General features: G+C 38.6%; 1 protein-coding gene across 2 annotated transcripts in view; it reads right to left on the reverse strand.

Moving 5' to 3' along the window:
- The window catches only part of coro2aa (coronin 2Aa), a 38,032-nt gene extending 18,468 nt beyond the window's left edge, over positions 1–19,564 (reverse strand). Inside the window, exon 1 of one of the 2 annotated variants that reach the window (XM_079645211.1) lies at positions 19,320–19,564. In XM_079645211.1, the coding sequence (XP_079501337.1) occupies positions 19,320–19,334 (15 nt within the window). In that variant the 5' untranslated portion in view covers positions 19,335–19,564. Of the gene's footprint in view, positions 1–4,043; positions 4,373–19,319 lie in introns of those variants that run through there. The other variant, XM_079645212.1, reaches the window with a different exon arrangement.

Genomic DNA, 19,564 nt, shown 5'->3' on the forward strand with positions numbered 1-19,564 from the left:
TAAGGGGGCTGTAAAAACAGTCATAAAACTAAAACTGAAAACACAGATATGGCTTTATAAGATATACTGTACATCTCCTTTGCTCTGCCACAGGTCTTTGGTGGGTCTGTACTTGTCTATGGACGTGCAAAGCCTACATATGCACCTATCCCTCACCTACAGGCTGTCTTTTAATCACCTCATAACTCATAAACGCGTACACTACCAGCCACTCCTCTCTCTGGCTTACCAAGGCTTGGCACTAGAAGAGGGGGAGTTCAAAGTTGACTTACTGGTGTCGCGATATCGGTAACTTAAGCAGCGTCTGGCCCTAAGCTATGAGCAGAGAGACCGTTTGGACTCAATCTGTCCTCTGCAGATGCTCAGGACTTTGGGCCCTTTCCAGTCTTAACAATGAAAACCTCACAACCCCAAACCTGATCCCAAAGTGCATAAAACCAAACATGCACCAGCCCCGCCTCCTCAATCTGTAGATGCAATGTTTTGTAAACGCTCAGAGTGAAATACAAGACGAGGAATGAAGAGGTGTGAACACATGCCACTTTGTTAACAGTATGTGTGTACTCACATTCACTGTGTGTGAGACACACTTCCCTTAGTTTAGACGTTCAGATATCACACACAGATGACAGCTTTCACCCTCTGTCCTGTAATAGGATAACAGCAGCAACACTGGTAAACCAATAGCTGCTTCACTTTCTATAGACTACAGCACACGTGTGAGTGAGTGAGTGAGTGAGTGAAAGGAAAATACAGCCCATGTCTGTGTTTCAGTTTGAAGTGTGTCACTCTGTTTACCTTGAGAATATTTTAGCTTTGTGCATGCATGCATCATATAAATAATTAAACAGTAAACTAATGATTAGTAAACTAATGATGTGGTTGTATAGATATCCACTTCGTCAAGCGTAATCATATTAAAATCATATCTTAGTTTCCGTTTCGTCAATAGCATGAAAGTGCATTAGTCCAACATGCTTTAGTGTAATGATTATATCTTTAATGTTTAAAGGTCTTTTTGAAGCTCTGTATGATTGCACATTCAGATGTCCAGATTAGCTTACAATAGTTCTTTGAGACGGTTTTACAGGTGTGATCTAATGATTAACGTACGAAGGAGTGTGTGGGGCAGGGTGAAGATCATATAAATAAACCCAATCAACCTGCTGTGCCATTTTCATATTGCATTTTCAAATTATTAACAGAAGTTTGGTTGTTTTTGTGAACCAATGAGTTCCTAACTAGCATCACATTGTCTTTCTCTGTCCCTTGGCAGCATCTGTGAATCTGTTTGCCACGGTCAATATTAAGGGACTTAAAGGTGGGGTAGGTAATTTTGGAGAAACCAGGTCGAGTGCGCTAGAATTTGAAAATACAAAGCAGGAACAAATCTGCCACTTCCTTAAAGAGCCCCTCCTCCAACACACACGAACGCGCACATGACCAATGAGGGCACGAGATAAGTTTGTGCACAGATGGAAGGCTGACAGGCAGGTAGGCCATCCAGTTATTTTAGCCGGGCCGGCTCAAATGATTGGTCGTGCTTTTTACAGCGCTACGGCTTCCACAGCTGACATTTTTTAAATGAATTTATTGTCAAAGCACTTCAGATATTCAATGCTATCGGGATGTTAAGAGAATATAACAAAAAGTGTATCTCGAGCCGGTTTCTCAAACTTACCTACCCCACCTTTAAGAAGTGAATTGCTAGTCTAATTGGTAAAAAAGTGGCTCTTTTGCACGGTTTAATGTGGAGAAACTCAGTTTTACACATCTTTCAATAAATCAACGAGTTGGTTAGTCGTATGATTGTCAGTTGACTGAATTCCTTTAGTTGAGGACAGCCCGAGTCAGTACGATTGCAGAGTAAGGCCAAATATATATTTTATTTCTCGCAATTTCAAGGAAGGAAATAACTCTATAAAAAAACTCTATTAAAATATATTGGCAGTCCAGTGGAATTGTGGTTAATGTGAGCACCAGTAGTCAACTTTGAATTGATTATAAAGCGGTTATGGATTAAACATTCATCTTTGTTTGTTTTTGGCCATCATTTTTATAACAGTTAGAATGAATACACTAAATGTGGCAAGTCAAAGATGAAGCAGAGAGCAGCTGCGTTAACTTTGAGTGGTATTTATGAAAGACATCAAAATCCTAATTTGATCTTTTTCTCTTTCAAATGCATACCCTGGAGGTTTGTTTAAAACATGTATAATCACCCAATTACATGTGACATGTGCATAGTCTAGCTTTTTTCAACATTACTGCATTTCCAGATCTCATGTGGTGAGTGTACCGTTGTTATTATAGATCGAAATAACCACCAAAACTTTGAAAACTCAAAAGAGTACTCGAAGAAAGCAGACTTCCGCCAGGAACATTTCCGTAAGTGAAAAATAATGCGTGTGTCCGCCCAGTGATTCGGATCCGTTCCAAAATGCTATGACAGATTTCGTGACCCATGCCACACCCTTTAAACAAGATTCATTAAAATTGCTTAAAAATAGTTTTTCCATTATCCAGCGAGAAAACAGAATCAAGCCAAAGAACAGAACCAAAGAAATGACCTCTCTGGCAGAGGAAAGAGTGAAGTAAAAGAAAGCTGAAAGAATCCTTTATTGAAGTTCCCATTAGTATATTGAAGCTTTATACGGGGCAGGTATCACTTCAACTAAGCTATAGGAGATTTTTATTTCAAGACTAGACACTTTGTCAATTCACTACTGAGCTGCCATTTTTATCGCTATCTCCGACTTTTATTTTTATTATTATTGTTATTATTATTGTTATTATTATTATTAATTGTTTAATCTCTCAAATTGTATCAGTGTCCTTTGTTGTGAAGCGCTTCGAGATTTGTCTTGGCAGATGAATTAAATGTAATTAATTATTATTACTACTAAAGAAAATCCATCCAACAATCAGAGACATTAGAATGTGTAGACGAATACAACATAATGCTTTATGTATTAATACTATACTGCTTATTGGTAAGTGCGAACACAAATATGTTGAACCCTTTTTTCCCAACTTGCATCATGTGTTGAATAAAGAACTTAGCAAAAGGTTTATAAAAGGAAATATCTGATCATAGACAAAAAGCCTAACACATGCCAAGCATTCAATGGCAGCTATTTAGACTAGGTGCTTTACACACACAGTTTGTTTTGAGGTTGGAGCTCAGAGCTCCTCTTCCTCAGCTGTGACGAGCAGCTCTGCGTGCTCATAGGTTTCAAAACCCACTGACGTGAGCAACAGGACACCGGGCTTAATGAAGAGACCTCAAACAGACTGCGATTCAAAACTTCAAGGCACATATTCCCTATGAATGGTAGTGTTTCTCAGGCTGGACTGGAATACCCATCTGTGGCGGGGGACTTTACAAGGACGGTGGATGAAGATGATGGTGATGATGTCATTTTCACTGTTGTGGAACGGCTTCAGTTTCATAATGGCATTTTCTTTCCAGCAAAAAATAGAAAGTACTTCCATGCTTTAGGAAGCAAATGAGCGGCTACTTGGCCAAGTTTGAGCAAATGGATAATTAAACTAAAAAAAGAAGTGCAAGTGAAGCCTGCTGTCAAATAAATCTGTGCTGTGCAGGGAACAGAGGAGCGCTTTATAAAAATAGATTTAAGGCAAAGTGCTGATTTGAAGAAAGATTTTTTTTCTTTCATCTTGTTGAAGCCTGTCTTCATGCACACTGACTTTGAATCCTCAAGGGAAAAAGTGAGCTCACACACACTCACACACACACACACACACAAACACACACACACACACACACACACACACACACACACACACACAGACACACACACACACACACACACACACACACACACACACACACACAAGCACAGTCAGCCATTTCTGGACAGTGCTATAAAGAGTAAAAGATTGAGAATTTCACAGACAAATCCACGGGAGAAGGACATGAAATAAAACAGCAGTGAGGCAGCACAGAGGAGACAGAAAAGAGTGTGTGGTTAAGAAAGAGGGAGTGTGAGAAAGTCAGCTGGGAGTTCAGCGGCACTCACCCTGTCCAGGGAGTCGACACCGGCACAAGACGGAGCAGAGGGTCCTTAAATGACTCAGAAAAAGTTACGTCTGAGAGGCAAACCACAAAAAAAATAAAAAAATCACTTGTCTTCAAGCACATGGATCAACACTGCATCTCCTTGTCAACACACACAGACATATGCAAACCAACACACACACACACACACACACACACGCACACGCACACACCACAACACCCACACACAAAACTATACTAGTGTCCAAGTCCTAACCAAGCTTTGATGGGCACACAGACAGTCAGAGGAGACCGAGTGCGTGTGTGAACAAGCAGGAGTGGAGAGTGCAGAAGTGTGTGTGTGTGTGTGTGTACACTCCCTGAGAGGGAGGTGACTACAAGGAGAGAGAGGGAGCGAGAGAGAGAGAGCAGGTAATCACACTCCCTCTCGTCACTCCTCCACAGTGTTTGCTCAATCAGGATTTCTTGTTCAATCTTTTAAGGAGAAGGAAATTAAAGAGAAAGACGCTCCTCTTCAGCCTTGTTGCTCAATACTAAAATATCCTACTCAGCAGATCTTTCTTTTTAACACATCTGTAGCTTAAAACAACCCGTTACACTCATACATTTCTATTCCTAGTAAGTCTGGAGTAAGTCGATAACAAAAGTAATTAACAAAGTAAAAATTTAAAGTTATTCCTTATTTTCTTTGAAATTCTCTTTATATTCAGATTTTCAGGTCCATACAACCCTTGATAGATCATCAATAGATCGATAATCTCTTATATCCTCCTCTTATTTACAAGTGTCCGCTGCCCAGTACACTGGTTCAGCTCTCCAGCCCGTGGAAGTCATCCCCTCTGTCTCCCCCTTTCAACACTGTATCTCCAATAAACCCTCTGGCCCAACATTAAATTAACTGTACCTGTTTTATAGATTAAAAATCCTGACTTGTTACTTTTTATCCTGGCAGTGTGTACGAGTGGAGGCAGATGTTCTCCACTTGATACACCAAACTAATATTCCCTCTTAATGTTATAATCCCTAGCAGTATACGTCTCAAACAGTCTGTCCTCTGTGAAGTGCGATCAAACGCTCCTCAGACCCTCAAGTTTTTCAAAAAAAAAAAAAAAAAAAAGGGTGCAACATGCAGTCAAAATTAAATTGGCTGGATTGTTTGGCAGATCGCCCAGCTGCTACAAACCCCATTGAGCCTCTCACATGGCTTCAGCTGGACAGCGGTGGTGATCACACCGAGTCAAACTGTAGCATTACGTAACAGCACATTAGCACCAGAGGCTAATAGAAACCAACAGGTCGATAAGAGGACAGGCTGAACAAGTCCGACCCTTCATGCGGTCAAACGAGGGTGTGGCCGAGGGGCTGATCAATCGCTGTTATTGCATAAACGTCCCTGCATGCACAGCAGTTTAATGCGTTCAGATCAACAACAGTATTTATTCCCGTACATGCATGGTCAATTTATAGTAGGTTGTAGATATTCCCGGTTAATTTTCATCCCATTTTGTTGCGTTTCAGATTTGGTTAAATGCCCTTTTATACGTTTTTCTCAGTTTTATCCTTAATTTACAGTCTTTTCATCTCAGGGCACCCATACAAAAGATACAGAACTGCTCTCATTTGAATAAAGGTTGAATTACTAAATATAAAGGACTGTTAGTGTGTGATTTGAATCAGAAAAATAGTATTCTAGTAGACAAATGTTGAATGATTGCTACTGCTGTGTAATGCCTGAGCCAGCATTTATTGCTGCAGCTGGCTGGGTTGGATCTAATTTTAGCTGCTTTATAGACGGAGGGTGTACTTTAATCCTTGGGAATGCACCACATTTTGTAAGATGACGTTTTCCTATGTAAAATCAACATGTGTGTCTGAGTGGTTGTAGCTCAAAATTGTACCTAGGTGCTTGGGGAAATGTAACTACAACCACACACACACCCGTCTACACACGTACACACAGCTGATAAACGCTGGCCACAAACACATCTCCCCCCAAATACACATCACAGTCCAACGGTCACACACTGTCTCGGAGATAAGAGACGTCAGGTCACACTGGGATATATGTGCAAAGCAGTTGCACATCAAATGTAGGAGTTTGACTTAATAATGTTTTGGGGGAAAATATTGAATAGACACCTAACTCTCAACATTTATGAAACTACGTTACATTTAAACAGATACTGAAATTACTTTGACATTTTTAGAGATGAAAAATGCCTTTGTCCTAGAGTCTACCATCACAGGTATGAACCTGTTCTTGGTAATCAAAAAAAAAAAAAACGCCAAAATCAAAAGAAGCAAGCTGCATAAAGCCGGGCTCATGCTTCACGAGATAAGACAAGGTCATTTAACAAGTTTAATCCTGTTTATGAGGAATGATTATGAGACCAATTACACTTGTTATTAAAACATATGCAACATTTCTAAAACTGCACACACAACATCATACAATAAGCCCTACTGTATCTTTGTTGCATCTGGATAAAACTGGGTGTGTATGTTCAATTTGTAATGTTGGTCGTCCTATCGACTGATTTTAATCAGGATCTATCAACGACAGCTTGAGTTTTGGCCATTTTTGGTTGATAGCGGAAATGTTTTTCATTATTTTTCAATATAATTGATTTTCTCCTTCACCCAAGACCCTAAACCGAATTTGGTGTTGATAAGTCGAAATCATGTTGGTATATTCTTAGCCAACATGGCACACACACATACTTTTAAATGTAATGCACAGGCCATTATCACTGCGCCAAAGGTGTGTCAGACAGACAGATCGGCCAATGTCACCATGTAGTCTTTGCTCTTATCAAAGCAAACAGACAGCTTTGATTTATTAACAGAGTGCAAGGCTCTACTTGTCTCATTTAGCTCTTGGCTCTGGATTAAACCCTGGTGTTTCTAGTGTGTGTGCTTTGTGGTAATTATCAATAAGGACAGAGCACGACTCCTGAAAGCTTGTGATTCTTTCCAAAGAGCCGCAATCACAAAGGCTCGCTCTCTAATGACAGATCCCACACTGGAGGACTAATAGCTGGCTGCTGTGAGAAAATAGGCCAAAGCTTTTGACACTACAGAGACACAATGACCTTCCCTTCCTCAATTTGTCATTCCTGATCAGCACTCTGCCTCTGTTTTGACTGTAAAACATCTGGTTTCAGTGCCAAGTGCAATCCTGCGTTTCCATTTGGGGCCCAGGCTACAGGAGTGAGGATTAGGCTTTCTGTGAGTATTTGGCTTTTAAATGCTCAAGTGTTTGCGCCGACTGAGCAAATAGTGTAATCCGATTCAAGTGTATACCTACTGAACAGGTGCAGTCAATAATTGAATTAGTCATCTACTCACGTCCAATGTACATAGACAAGTGCAAACACCTGCACAGACACACAGGAAAGATACTGATTCTACAGGTCGTAACACAGAGAAAACATAGGCTCCAACTCAGCCATTATTTAGATCTCAACTTCACATCTGCAAATATTTGGGACATCTTGCAAGCGCACAATAATTGTCCGCGGGAAAAAATATTAACACCTCGTAAAGGGATCAAAACAGCTTCACACAATGTCGCAGCTGGTAATTAAGAAACGTGAAAGAAGCAGCTCGTGTTCTTGGCGATTTTATATCATCACAATGAATCTTAGCCTGTTCTGTTACTAGTTATTTAGTATTGTTGCACTCCTATAAGCCTCCAAAAAGGAGAGAAAGCACAATAAAAACATTGGAATTATTGAATATTCAGAGGTTTTTTGGCATTCAATTCACCGGAGTTGCCAAAAGTAGACCATCACACGCATGATTTCATCAAAATCAACAAAATGTTAGTATTCAAATCCCTTGAACATCCATCAATCCAAATCCAAATGTAATGATATTAAAATATAATGCTTTCACTACAGAAATGCCAAAAAGACTGAAATGTGCAATAAGGTACATTTCAGTGAATAACAAAACTAACACATATGAACAAGCTTGCGTAAAGAACCACAGAAATAATACGAAGATACAACGTGAATAATCAAGTTTCAGATCTTTATCTGCTCATGTGTCTCAACAGGTAAAGGTGTGACTAAAGTACGGATGCAATATCTGAGTTTCATCTTTGCAAGTCTGAGTTTGTTTCCAGTTACTGCATCGAAAGAGAACATCAGAAAGATGAGCCACAGTGCTGTCACATCAGGTCAGAAATGTGATGACAGAGATGTTGAAAAGGTGATAGCAATCAGGAAGGGATGTGCTCATCAAAAGAACAGTCATATTGAAACTAATTTGCTTATGTTTGTGGTTTCAGGTAAAGAGTAAAGGACATTGTGTGATGGTGATCTCACTTCAGGTTAGCCTAAATGAAACATGACTCACATGTTAGCATGCCCGTGCAGCTCACCTCATTCTTTCATATCTGATTCACACATTTATCACAGCTGGTTTTCAGTGATATCACCACCTCACTCACCTGCTTACATCAACTTTGGCAGCAAAAGGCGGTTTGTACAGCCAATAAATCCTGATTTAACATCAAAGAAACACTTCAGGAAAATGCACACTTTTACTCGCTATTAAAGATCAAGACTCACTACACGGTCAAATCTGTTATATGTTTGAGAATTTATGTGTACCTTGATGATTGTAGACATAAAGAATGTCAATATATTAGACAAACACTTTAACGTCTGGCATCAAGGAGTACAACTACAACCAAACATTGGCTGGGTTTGATGGGCTGGAAATGAAATCAATTCCTTTATTGGCTTATGGTAAGAGCGTCCAGACTCGAGACGAGCTTGATGGAGGTTGCAGTTCAAATATATAAATTACAGACAGAGAGCTCCAAATACAGTTAAAACTCAGACAACAACAAAAAATAAGTCCTAAGCCAATTACTTCTCTGTTATTGATTTGTTAGCCATATGAAACTAGAAATAATACATTTTATTTAAGAAGTTTCCCCGTCATGTTGTACAAAAGGTATGTGACGAAAGATCCTGCATTTAACAACTAGAATTCAGATTTAAACAGCCTTTAAGAAATGGTAAGAATAACCTATACATCGTCGAGAACAAGTATGTTAAACGGATAAATATATTGTTTAAATATGAAAATCACAAATAATTGAAAGATTTAACCCTGAAGTGATTGAACAGCCTATTTTTGTTCCTTGTATAGATACAGATGTATAAAAATGCCATGAACAAGATCCTATTATGACAAAGTAAATGAATGTTCACTCCTGAAATAAAGTAGTAAAAAGGGGAAAGGACTGCAATTGGACAACATGAAGTTTGTCCATGTATCTTCATTTGACAGAAAAGGGACATAAAACAAAAAGGAAGCAAATAAAACAACTGGAAAGTGTTTGTGTCGCTGTCCTATTTAGGAACTTTCGGCCAATTAAAATCATAAATGTAATTCTCCCCCACATGAGCTAATTTTAATCATGGATTATTATGTCACATCAGAGGCAGGAGTGTGTCTCAGGTCGTGGCCTCCAGAGGGTTTTTGTTATCTAGTATTAATTACAACTAAGCCAAGCCGCTCTGCAGACATTCAATTGCCTCTGCAGCAGAAGCTCCTAAAAATACTCATCATCAAAGGGAAGAAGGAGGAAGAGGGGGGAGACATGTGATGTTTGATGTTCTAAAATTAGCTCAAGATGCACTGTTTAATATGGTAAATAGATTCATTTTATTGCAGAATTTACTACTTGCAATAAATATTAAATGACAAATGGACCGGAGGATTATCAATTATTCAGCAAAGGCAATGAGGTCTTACACAGGGATCCTTAAATTAATACTGTGTCAGTGAACTCTGCAGTCAAGGCCACATCCTAACCATAGTGACTGTAGTCAAGGTGAGTTTTACTTTATGTGACTCAAGGGGATTAGCTTGCCTTTAAATAGACACAGCCTCTCACTATACACAATACACAGACGGCGTGCCGCTGAATTAACGCCCCGCTATCAGGCTGAGGGAGGCCGCCGCTAATAAGATCGCACACATTAGCTAACTGCATTAGCGTGTTGTGATACTGAGCTAACAGAACGTGCAGCTAGCTGACTTAGCTAATGACAAGGAGTCTAAGAATATGTGGATGGGTGTATAATAACAACATTCAAAAGTTGGCTCAAAACTAAGATGCACTTTAGTTGCCTTTTATGAAAAACATGATTTGATTCTGAAGTTTACAGTCATGCTAGCAACTTAGCTAAATTCTAACATAAGCATGCTAACACACAATAACAATGCTAACATGCTGATGTTTACAATATTCACAATCTTATAATAGCAGTAGTATGTTTGGCAATTAATGGGGATATTTTCCTTATATTCCTCAAATGTTAACTAAGATTAATACAGTCTACACGCAAGCAAACTTATTTTTCAATAGACTTACAATAACACGTTTTAGCAACGTAAAACGTACAATTACATTATTTGCAGAATATCCTTGACATCAAAGGACTACGTTTCTTAAAGGTAAGACCGATGTTAAAATTGTATTTTGGCATAATGATATATGTTGCTAAAAACAAATATTGCACCTCATGTTATTTGGATATTGCATGGGTCCATATTGGGATTTTGATCAAATGTGATTAATTGTTCAGCCCTACTATAAAGGATCTGGCACATAAGTATTTCCTCTATTGCTCATGTTGAGTCTAATAAACAAATGCACACAGCTGCCTCGTCAGGGAGCAAACATGCATTTGCTCCGACAGGGTTTTTCACGAGGTACAACCATTAAGGCTACTTTAGCGCACTGGAATCAATATGGTGAACAAACACACATGAACACATCAGTGTAAGAGGCCATGTACTTTTCCTCATGAATAATGAATCAGACTCTGCTGACCCATCTGCTTCAAGATAAAGAACCTCTGAGTCTAGAAAACAATATCATGAGCACTCACACTGAAACAGTGCTGCCTGAATAAATACATCCTGTGGCTGCTGATACACCTCAACAGAAGAGTGAAAAATCAATAGAAACATTGATGAAATAAAAGCTGGGACCCAACCTTGGGGTCGCAGGGTGGATCTGAGGGGTCACAAGACTATAGTTAGGAAGGATGTCAAACATACCTACAAAAATATCACTTATCTCTATAAGCCTATAACTTATTGATAAGGCTGCAACTAATGACTATGTTGATTATCAAACAATATACTTTATTACAATAACTTTCTATATAAAATGATTAATCAGTTGTTCCACAAAATGTCAGAAAATATTGAAAAATGTGACTTTTTTTCTTTAACTCTTTCTTTTACTTAAGTGTATATGTGCAAATAAACAGGTTAGCGTGATATTATTTAATATACAAACAATATTTTTCTTTTGTCCACATAAACAAGCATGGTATTTCCCTTTCCCATGTCCAGTTAGCGGCACACCTTGAGATGTGGGTGGAAAATTGTCAGTAACGTCTTTGACCCAAATTAGGTCTGTAAGATTTAAGGAATATATTCAATTGCATTGTTTAATATCGCAATAACTATATTAGTTGCAATAAATACTCAAATATTACAGTGTTCTTAGCCTATCTGCATCTTTCAGTATACAGCCTGACTAAATAAAAATGCTTAAATAAAAAAATTAACTATTTTAGTTACCGTTACAGCAAACAAAAATACATAACGCAGTTGTTTGCTCTGTGTTAGCTCAATCATGATAAAACCTCTTTCCTCACACTGTCACCTCCCCGCAGCCTGAAAACTTGTGCAAGGGCACGGTGAGCTCGACATTGCACAAATCCAGACTCTCTCTCTCTCTCTTTTTATTTTTTTATGTAATCCCCTCCCTGTTTGCCCCACGTGGGAGCAGATAATCCTCAAACAGGCGGACAGCTGTCATGTCAGAAACGTGCAGGACAACCTGCCACGAGTGATCTGAGTGGCAGTGATGGAAGCGTAAAGAGAAGAGTGGAAACACAAACATGTCTTTTCAAGCTTTTGTTTAAAAAGTCATTATCTTTTGCAGTGTAAAGGCCCCGGCCCTGCAGGGACAATGAACCGCAGGAGCTGGTTGACTTAAGGGATGCTGGTGTGTGACAATAACTGAGAGAGGTTATTCAGTCACGTGCACACTCTGCGGTTACATAAGAGCATTTTAGGATTTCCTAAACCATTGTCACGAAGAGTACAGTAATCATCCTTAACATAAACCAGCAGCAGATTTTTCCCAAAAGCCTTAGCACTCAAATATGGCAGATTTGTTTGAATCAGGTTAGTCGCAATCTTGAGTGCATCCAGTGAGAATACAAATCGACATCGTCATTTCACAGAAGATTACAAAGTGTCAGATGATCGATCCACTTCAAATTCAAACATCCGCCCCTTTGATGAAGTGTTGATGGAGATGCAAATCAAAACTATGATTTGATTTAAAATTAAAATAAGGTAAAAGAAAGAAAGCACACAAAACTGACATCAAACTATTTTAATAATTGACAAAGCAGTCAAGTCAAGAGTTTCTCTTTGCGGTTTGATCAGCAATAAACGAAAGTATAAACTGAATATGTATGATTTTTAATCTATCAAAACAAGAAAGATGTCACTTTAAGATGTGGGTAATGTTTATTAGCATATTTCTACATTTTATAGACGATTAAACACAACGGTACTTGGCGGAATAATCAAAATGATCTGTATTTGAAGCCACAAAGCAGTGTAATCATAAATAATAATACTCTCCATTTGCATCTTTAACCGTAAAGCAGAATTCAAACTGCTCATTTTGATTGGCTCTGATTAATACGAGCACTAGCCTAAGGTGTATAAAGAAAACTAATGTTAGTACGAATCGGTTTGTTGACCTTGCGTCTTTTTTCTTACTTTTAAAACTACATTTAAAGGTGGAGTGGATAATTCACTTCAGAAACACTTTTTGTTATATTCCATGGAATGCTCTTAACATCCCGATAGCAATGAATACATTAAATACTTTGACAATAAATACGTACAAAATGTCATCTGAGTCGGCCCGGCTAAAATAACTGGATGGCCTACCTGCCTGTCAGCCTTTCTGTGCACAAACTTATCTCGTGCCCTCATTAGTCATGTGCGCGTTCGTGTGTGTTGGAGGAGGGGCTCTGTAAGGAAGTCTGAAGAAAGGGGCAGATTTTTTTCGGCTGTGTATTTTCAAAAATATAGCGCACTCGAGCTGGTTTCTCCATTCTTACCTACCCTACCTTTAAGTATTAACCATAATCCCGTAATATTGTTCGAGTGGACACTGATCAGCAAAGGTTACATGATGTGAATTTAACAAATTGATTGAATTCTAAAATATACTCTATAATGAAAAGATTATTCATATTAAAGGATGACTTTACTCTAACAAAAGAAGTTAAATCCGTCAACACGTTTCTACATGGTATAATATATGTAAGAATCTCAGAGAGGCAGTATAAGTCTGCATCATCAGGTTCATTGACAGTTTGAGAAGAGTAGGAACAAACAACATGAAGAGGCAGGCCTTCCTTAGCTTCAGTGAGGAGAAACCACATGGGGAGGGGCAGATATTTGAGGATCCTGGGGGCTTTGTTCTGGAGGTAAAGACATGTCTGAGGCATCAGGTTCTCCACCACCAACACCAGCTCCAGGCACACCGTGTGGTTTGACAGTGAAGCAACGGAGGAACCGACCTCATTCCGCTTTAGGCTGGTTTTTACTTGTTAGGGATTCAGTGATTTAATCCAACATACAGGAAAAATGGGAATCCATGACACAACCTAGGGCTGGGTATCTGTTTCTTTATTCAGGATTGATGGAAATAACACAGAAGTAATATTGAAACTTCTTAAGTCAAACAATACCTGCATTTAAACTGAATACTATATTATTACTGGCTGGTTATTATGTCTCACATTATCTCCATACAGGAGTTCATTCCAATACGTTTCATTTTTACATTTAATTATCACCAAGCCCGAAGTGGAAAATGTAAACGTTTTTGGGACTGGATGGAAAGACACCAAATCAGTAGAGTCTCAAGACAGAAATTGAAATGAAGTTTCCACTAAGTTCAAATTGCAGAGTAGATACTTAAGTATAAAAGCTGTGAACCAACCATCATTTGTTCGAGCTATGCTGCCACCTGGGTTAAAAATGTCAAATACTGATCTGGTTCCATCGACTCAAAAGTGATTTCTTCAGATAAATACTAAAGATTAGAAAGATTATGTTAACTCACAGACCTACATATTGATCATAAAGCTACAGGATATCACCATCTTGTGTTGCATTTAGCATCTGTACACACCATGGTACACACACACAGTACATACAGAGCAGTGTGACCTGGATACATATTCACCTCAGTGTGGATTAACACCTAATGATTCAGCATGTACGCTACACTAATATCAGGAACAGTTTGAATTCTCATCAGCTAATGTACATCCAAAACCAGATAATCCATGATTATATTCATCCAGAATATTAATTTAATCTATTGATTGTTTGTTTATTCATTTTCGGATAATGGGCATCACAATATTGTGGGGCACAAGGCAATGTCTTTAAATGTTTGGTTTTGTCTGACACACCATGACAAAACATCACCTCACGGTCAAATGTAGCAGCTGTACTATTAGGGCTTTCTGATATTTCCCATGATGCTAATCAGCAGATTTACTATGAAGTCAAGGACATTTATATGTTCTACTGAACGCTTAAAAAGGTCTCGTTTAAATCCCATCTTTTATTAAAAATCATCTGATGTGATGGAAAGCTCCAGATCAACTATTCAATGGGCAAAAATATATTCAATGTGCTGTGGTATTTTTTATTTAAAAATTACTTAAAGGTCACCTATCATGCTATTTTTAGGCAATAGCATGGGTCTCAGATATATAAAAATATATAAAAAACATTTCTATGAAGTGTTTTGCTCAAAATACCAAACAGATCACCCATTCTAGCCATGCCTCATATCCCTCTATTTCACTTCCTGTTTCAAAAGTGCTGATTTTATGTATAAAGCTTTTAAAAAAGAAAAGAAAAGAGGGGCGGAGCTTGTGCCTGCTCATGCAGGAGATTCTACCGGCAGACACTGCAGTGATGAAACGCCATATCATGGATTATCAGGGATTATTTCTGAAACAGTATGGAGCTCAAAGGCTTTCTCTCTTGCCGGTTATACCACAAGGTGAGTTCCTTTGTATTTCCTGCTTCTTCACATACATGCTCTGTGCAGTACAGGTTAGCTCTGAGTGTTAGCGATGCTAATGTAAACACCGACCATATTACGTCCAAAACAGTCGGACATTGTTTCTGATAGCAACGTTTCTGATAGTGCTGTGGGTCCGCATTGCCGATATGACGTCAAATCGCCGCAAATCTGAATCAGCTCCGTTGTACCCCCGTTTTTAGAGGTTTGGGTACGGAGGAAAAGACAGAGGGTTTTATTTTCTGACGCTGCGTGAGTTCCCTGACACACCGGGGACACATGTTTATGTATAAAAGACATCAAAAAGTGCATTTTGTATGATAGGTACCCTTTAAACAGTGAATTTATTCTCGCAATTGTAGACAGAATAGATATGTTTGCCAAGTATCTTATCAACAAAAAGCCAATCTCTTAGCACAACATTTCCTGATAATTTCGTCAAATTTTTCCATGAGATAAAAACACACTACACCTGCAGTACAGAGTGCAAACCACAGAGTATACATCAACAGGTGTCTGAGGTTACTAAGGCACGCTGTTACGAATACAGGTTACAGTTTCTGTGTTTTAATGACCAGTTTATTGCACAACAGCAGCATGGCAGAGGCCAAAACAACCCTCAAGGGCATATTTGCTCAAAAGCACACCTTCAATTCACAACAGTAAATAAAGAAGGCAGGACTTTGATACCTGTGCTGTTTGTGTACCATCTCAGGAACCTGAACTCTTTGACATGGGTACGGTGAGATATAGCACAAAACAAACAATACATATCTTAATAGAAATACAATAGAGACTCTGCACTTTTACATAGCATTATGCACAAGGATAGACGAAAGTTGGAGAATCTCAGGTATGTTAACGGTCTGTGCGATAACAGGTCAGAGATAAAAGTAGCGTTTTATGGCCCAAAATGAAAAAGCACAACAGATTTCATTAGAGACAGAATTGAATTTAATAAAAGAGAATGCAGTGACTTCAAATACCACAAACTCCTCATTAAAACATGTGTGTGAGGATGTGTTGTTTCGGCCCAGTTTAAAACCCAGTGAGGTTTATTCTTGGCTGCAGGAGTTTTCAGTTTAACACGAGTTGCGCGCTCATTAGTCTAATGAACGTTTTGGCAGGAGTCTGCCATTAGGTCGATGACAGGAGGCCTACAATTAATCGAGAGCTGGCATGCCACCTCCTCACTTCTAATGAGTCATGTTGTCACACTCAAACTCAGCATGATCCTGCCTCTCATAGTCTGAAAACACCAGTCAGGTTTCGAAATGAGAAGCTGTTGATTATGAAACGCAGGTGTGTGTTGTGCAGCCCACACTTTGCATCACACCACATACCAACATCCATTTCATCATATTCCAAGTAATATTATCCAACATGTCTGCACAAGTGTTACTGACCTCACTGTTAAAGAACTGCAGCACACTTTAAGGTGTTGTTTGAGCTGTACAGCATCTGATACTCTACTTACTATTAACATTGACATCTCTTAACTCATTTATAAGTAAACTGGCATTTTTACGTGTTAAAAATAGCTCAAAGTGGGATTTACTGAACCTTGCAAGGAAAATGAAGTTGGGACTTATCTATGTCATCAAATGTATAATTTATCAAATAGATAGCACACATCCTTTAATCAGAAACCAGTGGATGTCATTAAGCAAATCTGCCACACACAATAATGATGTTGAATCTTGTTTGTTCAATACATTAACAACAGCAAAGGTAAAATAGGGATGTGTTGGTTTGGGTTGAGATAAAAGGCTAAAGATCTCCACACAGACATCAGAGTGGTATTGATTCTCTAAGTGAATAAGTGCATTTCCCAGAATGAACAACTCCTTCAAGGACTGAACTCTAATTAATGACATGATCATGTATTAGTGGCATTTAAGAATAAGTTAAATTACTTTTTATCCTCACAACTGGCCAAAAATCTGTCTATTGAACGAGGCTAGCGGGTTCCACCTGTTTCCAGTCTATGCTAATCTAAGATAACCACCTCCAGCTCTGTTCTTAACACACAGACATGAGGAGGAGAGTGATATCATTCATCTCAAATAACTCACAAAGAAAGCAGAGTATATTTATGTCCCAAAATGTTGAGAAATTCCCCTTAATATATGATATTGCTTATGTTGGTGGCGTCTCTCCGCAGCTGCAGTTTGAGCTATTGCTAAAACAGAGAGTATTTTCAGAAATCAATTCATGAAATATAAGCAAAAGATCACATGTATAATCCCAAAAATGTAAAATAAAAACATATTTTGGAAGCTGTTTTTTCAAGTCATAGCTTGATTGGATTAAATCAGATTTAGATCAGCACAACACAATATGGCCATAAAACATTCAAATTGAATTCTTGACATAACAATGTGTAACTTCTCCAGATCAAACTAACGGCTTGCGGCTGTTCAAGTGATGCCACGCTGAGAGCCTGTTGGCACATAATCCTAATCCACCCACTGTTTCACTTTCCACATGTGTTGACCATTAGACTCGGGTCATTAAACACAGAGCTCTCAAACTGATTTTCCTTTTGTCTTTAGTTTGTTTACGTCCTCCTAGACACAAGTGGGCAAAAACAATGATCCAAACCATCTGTTGAACTGTTGGACGGACGGTAGAGCCGCCCGCAGAGACACATAATGGATTAATTAATGAGGTGTTGTGGACATGAAGAGGACCCTAACTGAAGGGGTACACAGGAAATATTCAGGATATTATTTATGCTGATGACACAGATTGATCAGATTAATTTGAACATTTATTCATTTTGTGTTAGTTTTGTCAAGATGCAACAACAAAACTATAGAAAGCGACCATGACTGGTTCCCAATGTGACATATTCAGATTGTTTTGTCAAACCAATAATTGAAGAGATATTTCATTTGCAGTAGATCAAATGGAAAAGCTCCAATGTTTTCCTCAAGAATAAATCAACATATTATTATAATGGTGACAGTTTACGTACATGACAGACATGTATTGTCAATCAACATTTTTTAAAACTTTATGAACCCTACAATTAATTAAGAGAGGGGACTATGGATACAATTAAACCGAGATTAATTTAGAGCAGATATGATTAATGCAGATTAATATCTATCAATCTGCAGATTAATCACAATAACATTATCGTTAGACACAGCCCTGCTTTTTTTTAAATAATGATAGAAGTATAGAAAATTCAGATCTTTGAAAAGTTTAAACAAGCATTTCTGCTTGATAAATAAACTAATGTTTAAACTAAACAGTTGTACTGTTAGGGATGTATTTCAATCAAATGATCAACTCAATAACTAACACAACTGGTTTCCCCTGTCCGATATGAATCTTTGAGTTATTTCAGTCGTTAATCTAGGTTTTTACAGACTTTTGTGGACGATTCCTTAAAGTAATATGATTCAGCGGTTTATAAAGTGAGATGCTTCAGACATCCTTCATGTACTGTCAAGGGCAGGCTGGTTTTATCAATGTGTAATAAATCTATTTTTAAATCAGCAATTTCAGTTTCAGTCACTTCAAACTGCTAATAAGTGAACATGTATCTTTTATAACTGTAAACTGATTATATTTAGGATATGGACTGTTTTTCTTAAAAACAGACATTTCCTGTAATAGTTATTTTCCAATCTTCTGACATTTTACACCCAAAACAACCGATTGAATAATCCTTCTCCGTGTTAAAAAAGTTGTGTCAGTGAGGAAGGGGTCATTCAAAAAATGGTGCACCTGCTCATAAAACACACAATCTGATGGGTAAACGTGTGCAAGTTAGACGACCACTAAAGAAGCTCGTTTGTCTGTATGACCTTGATAAGAAAGACGTGCATATTAACCTTATGACTGCCACCACAAAACTATCCTTCACACACACAACAACACACACACACACACTCATGAAACCTGAGTGTGTTTCCTGCCCGGGGACAGGAGGCTGTGCAGCCGCATGGCAGAGCTGCACGCCGGGAGAGAGAAGCTGGAATAAAGCTGTCAGGGTGTCAGCAACACAAACCGATAACACTGTCACTGCGGAGCCACACAGCAGAACACTGACTCACTGCAGGACTTCACCCCGAGTAAACTCACCTTTGAGACGGTCATATGGTGGGGAGGCGTCGGCAGGTGGTGGAGGATTCCCTGGAGGAGCCGGTGAGGAGCAGCGGTGGAGACGAGTTTCCTTTATAATAATGATCGAGGTTGTTTTTGCATGGTGGTCATTTAAAAAGTCATGATGCATGAGGCTCGACCTTGGAAGTCTTTCAAATTTAAATATTATTTAAAATAAAAAGCAGCTCACAGACAGACAGAGCATGTCCCTGCAGAACACACCG

This window comes from Notothenia rossii, assembly GCF_949606895.1.
Source record: "Notothenia rossii genome assembly, chromosome: 1".
Taxonomy (NCBI): domain Eukaryota; kingdom Metazoa; phylum Chordata; class Actinopteri; order Perciformes; family Nototheniidae; genus Notothenia; species Notothenia rossii.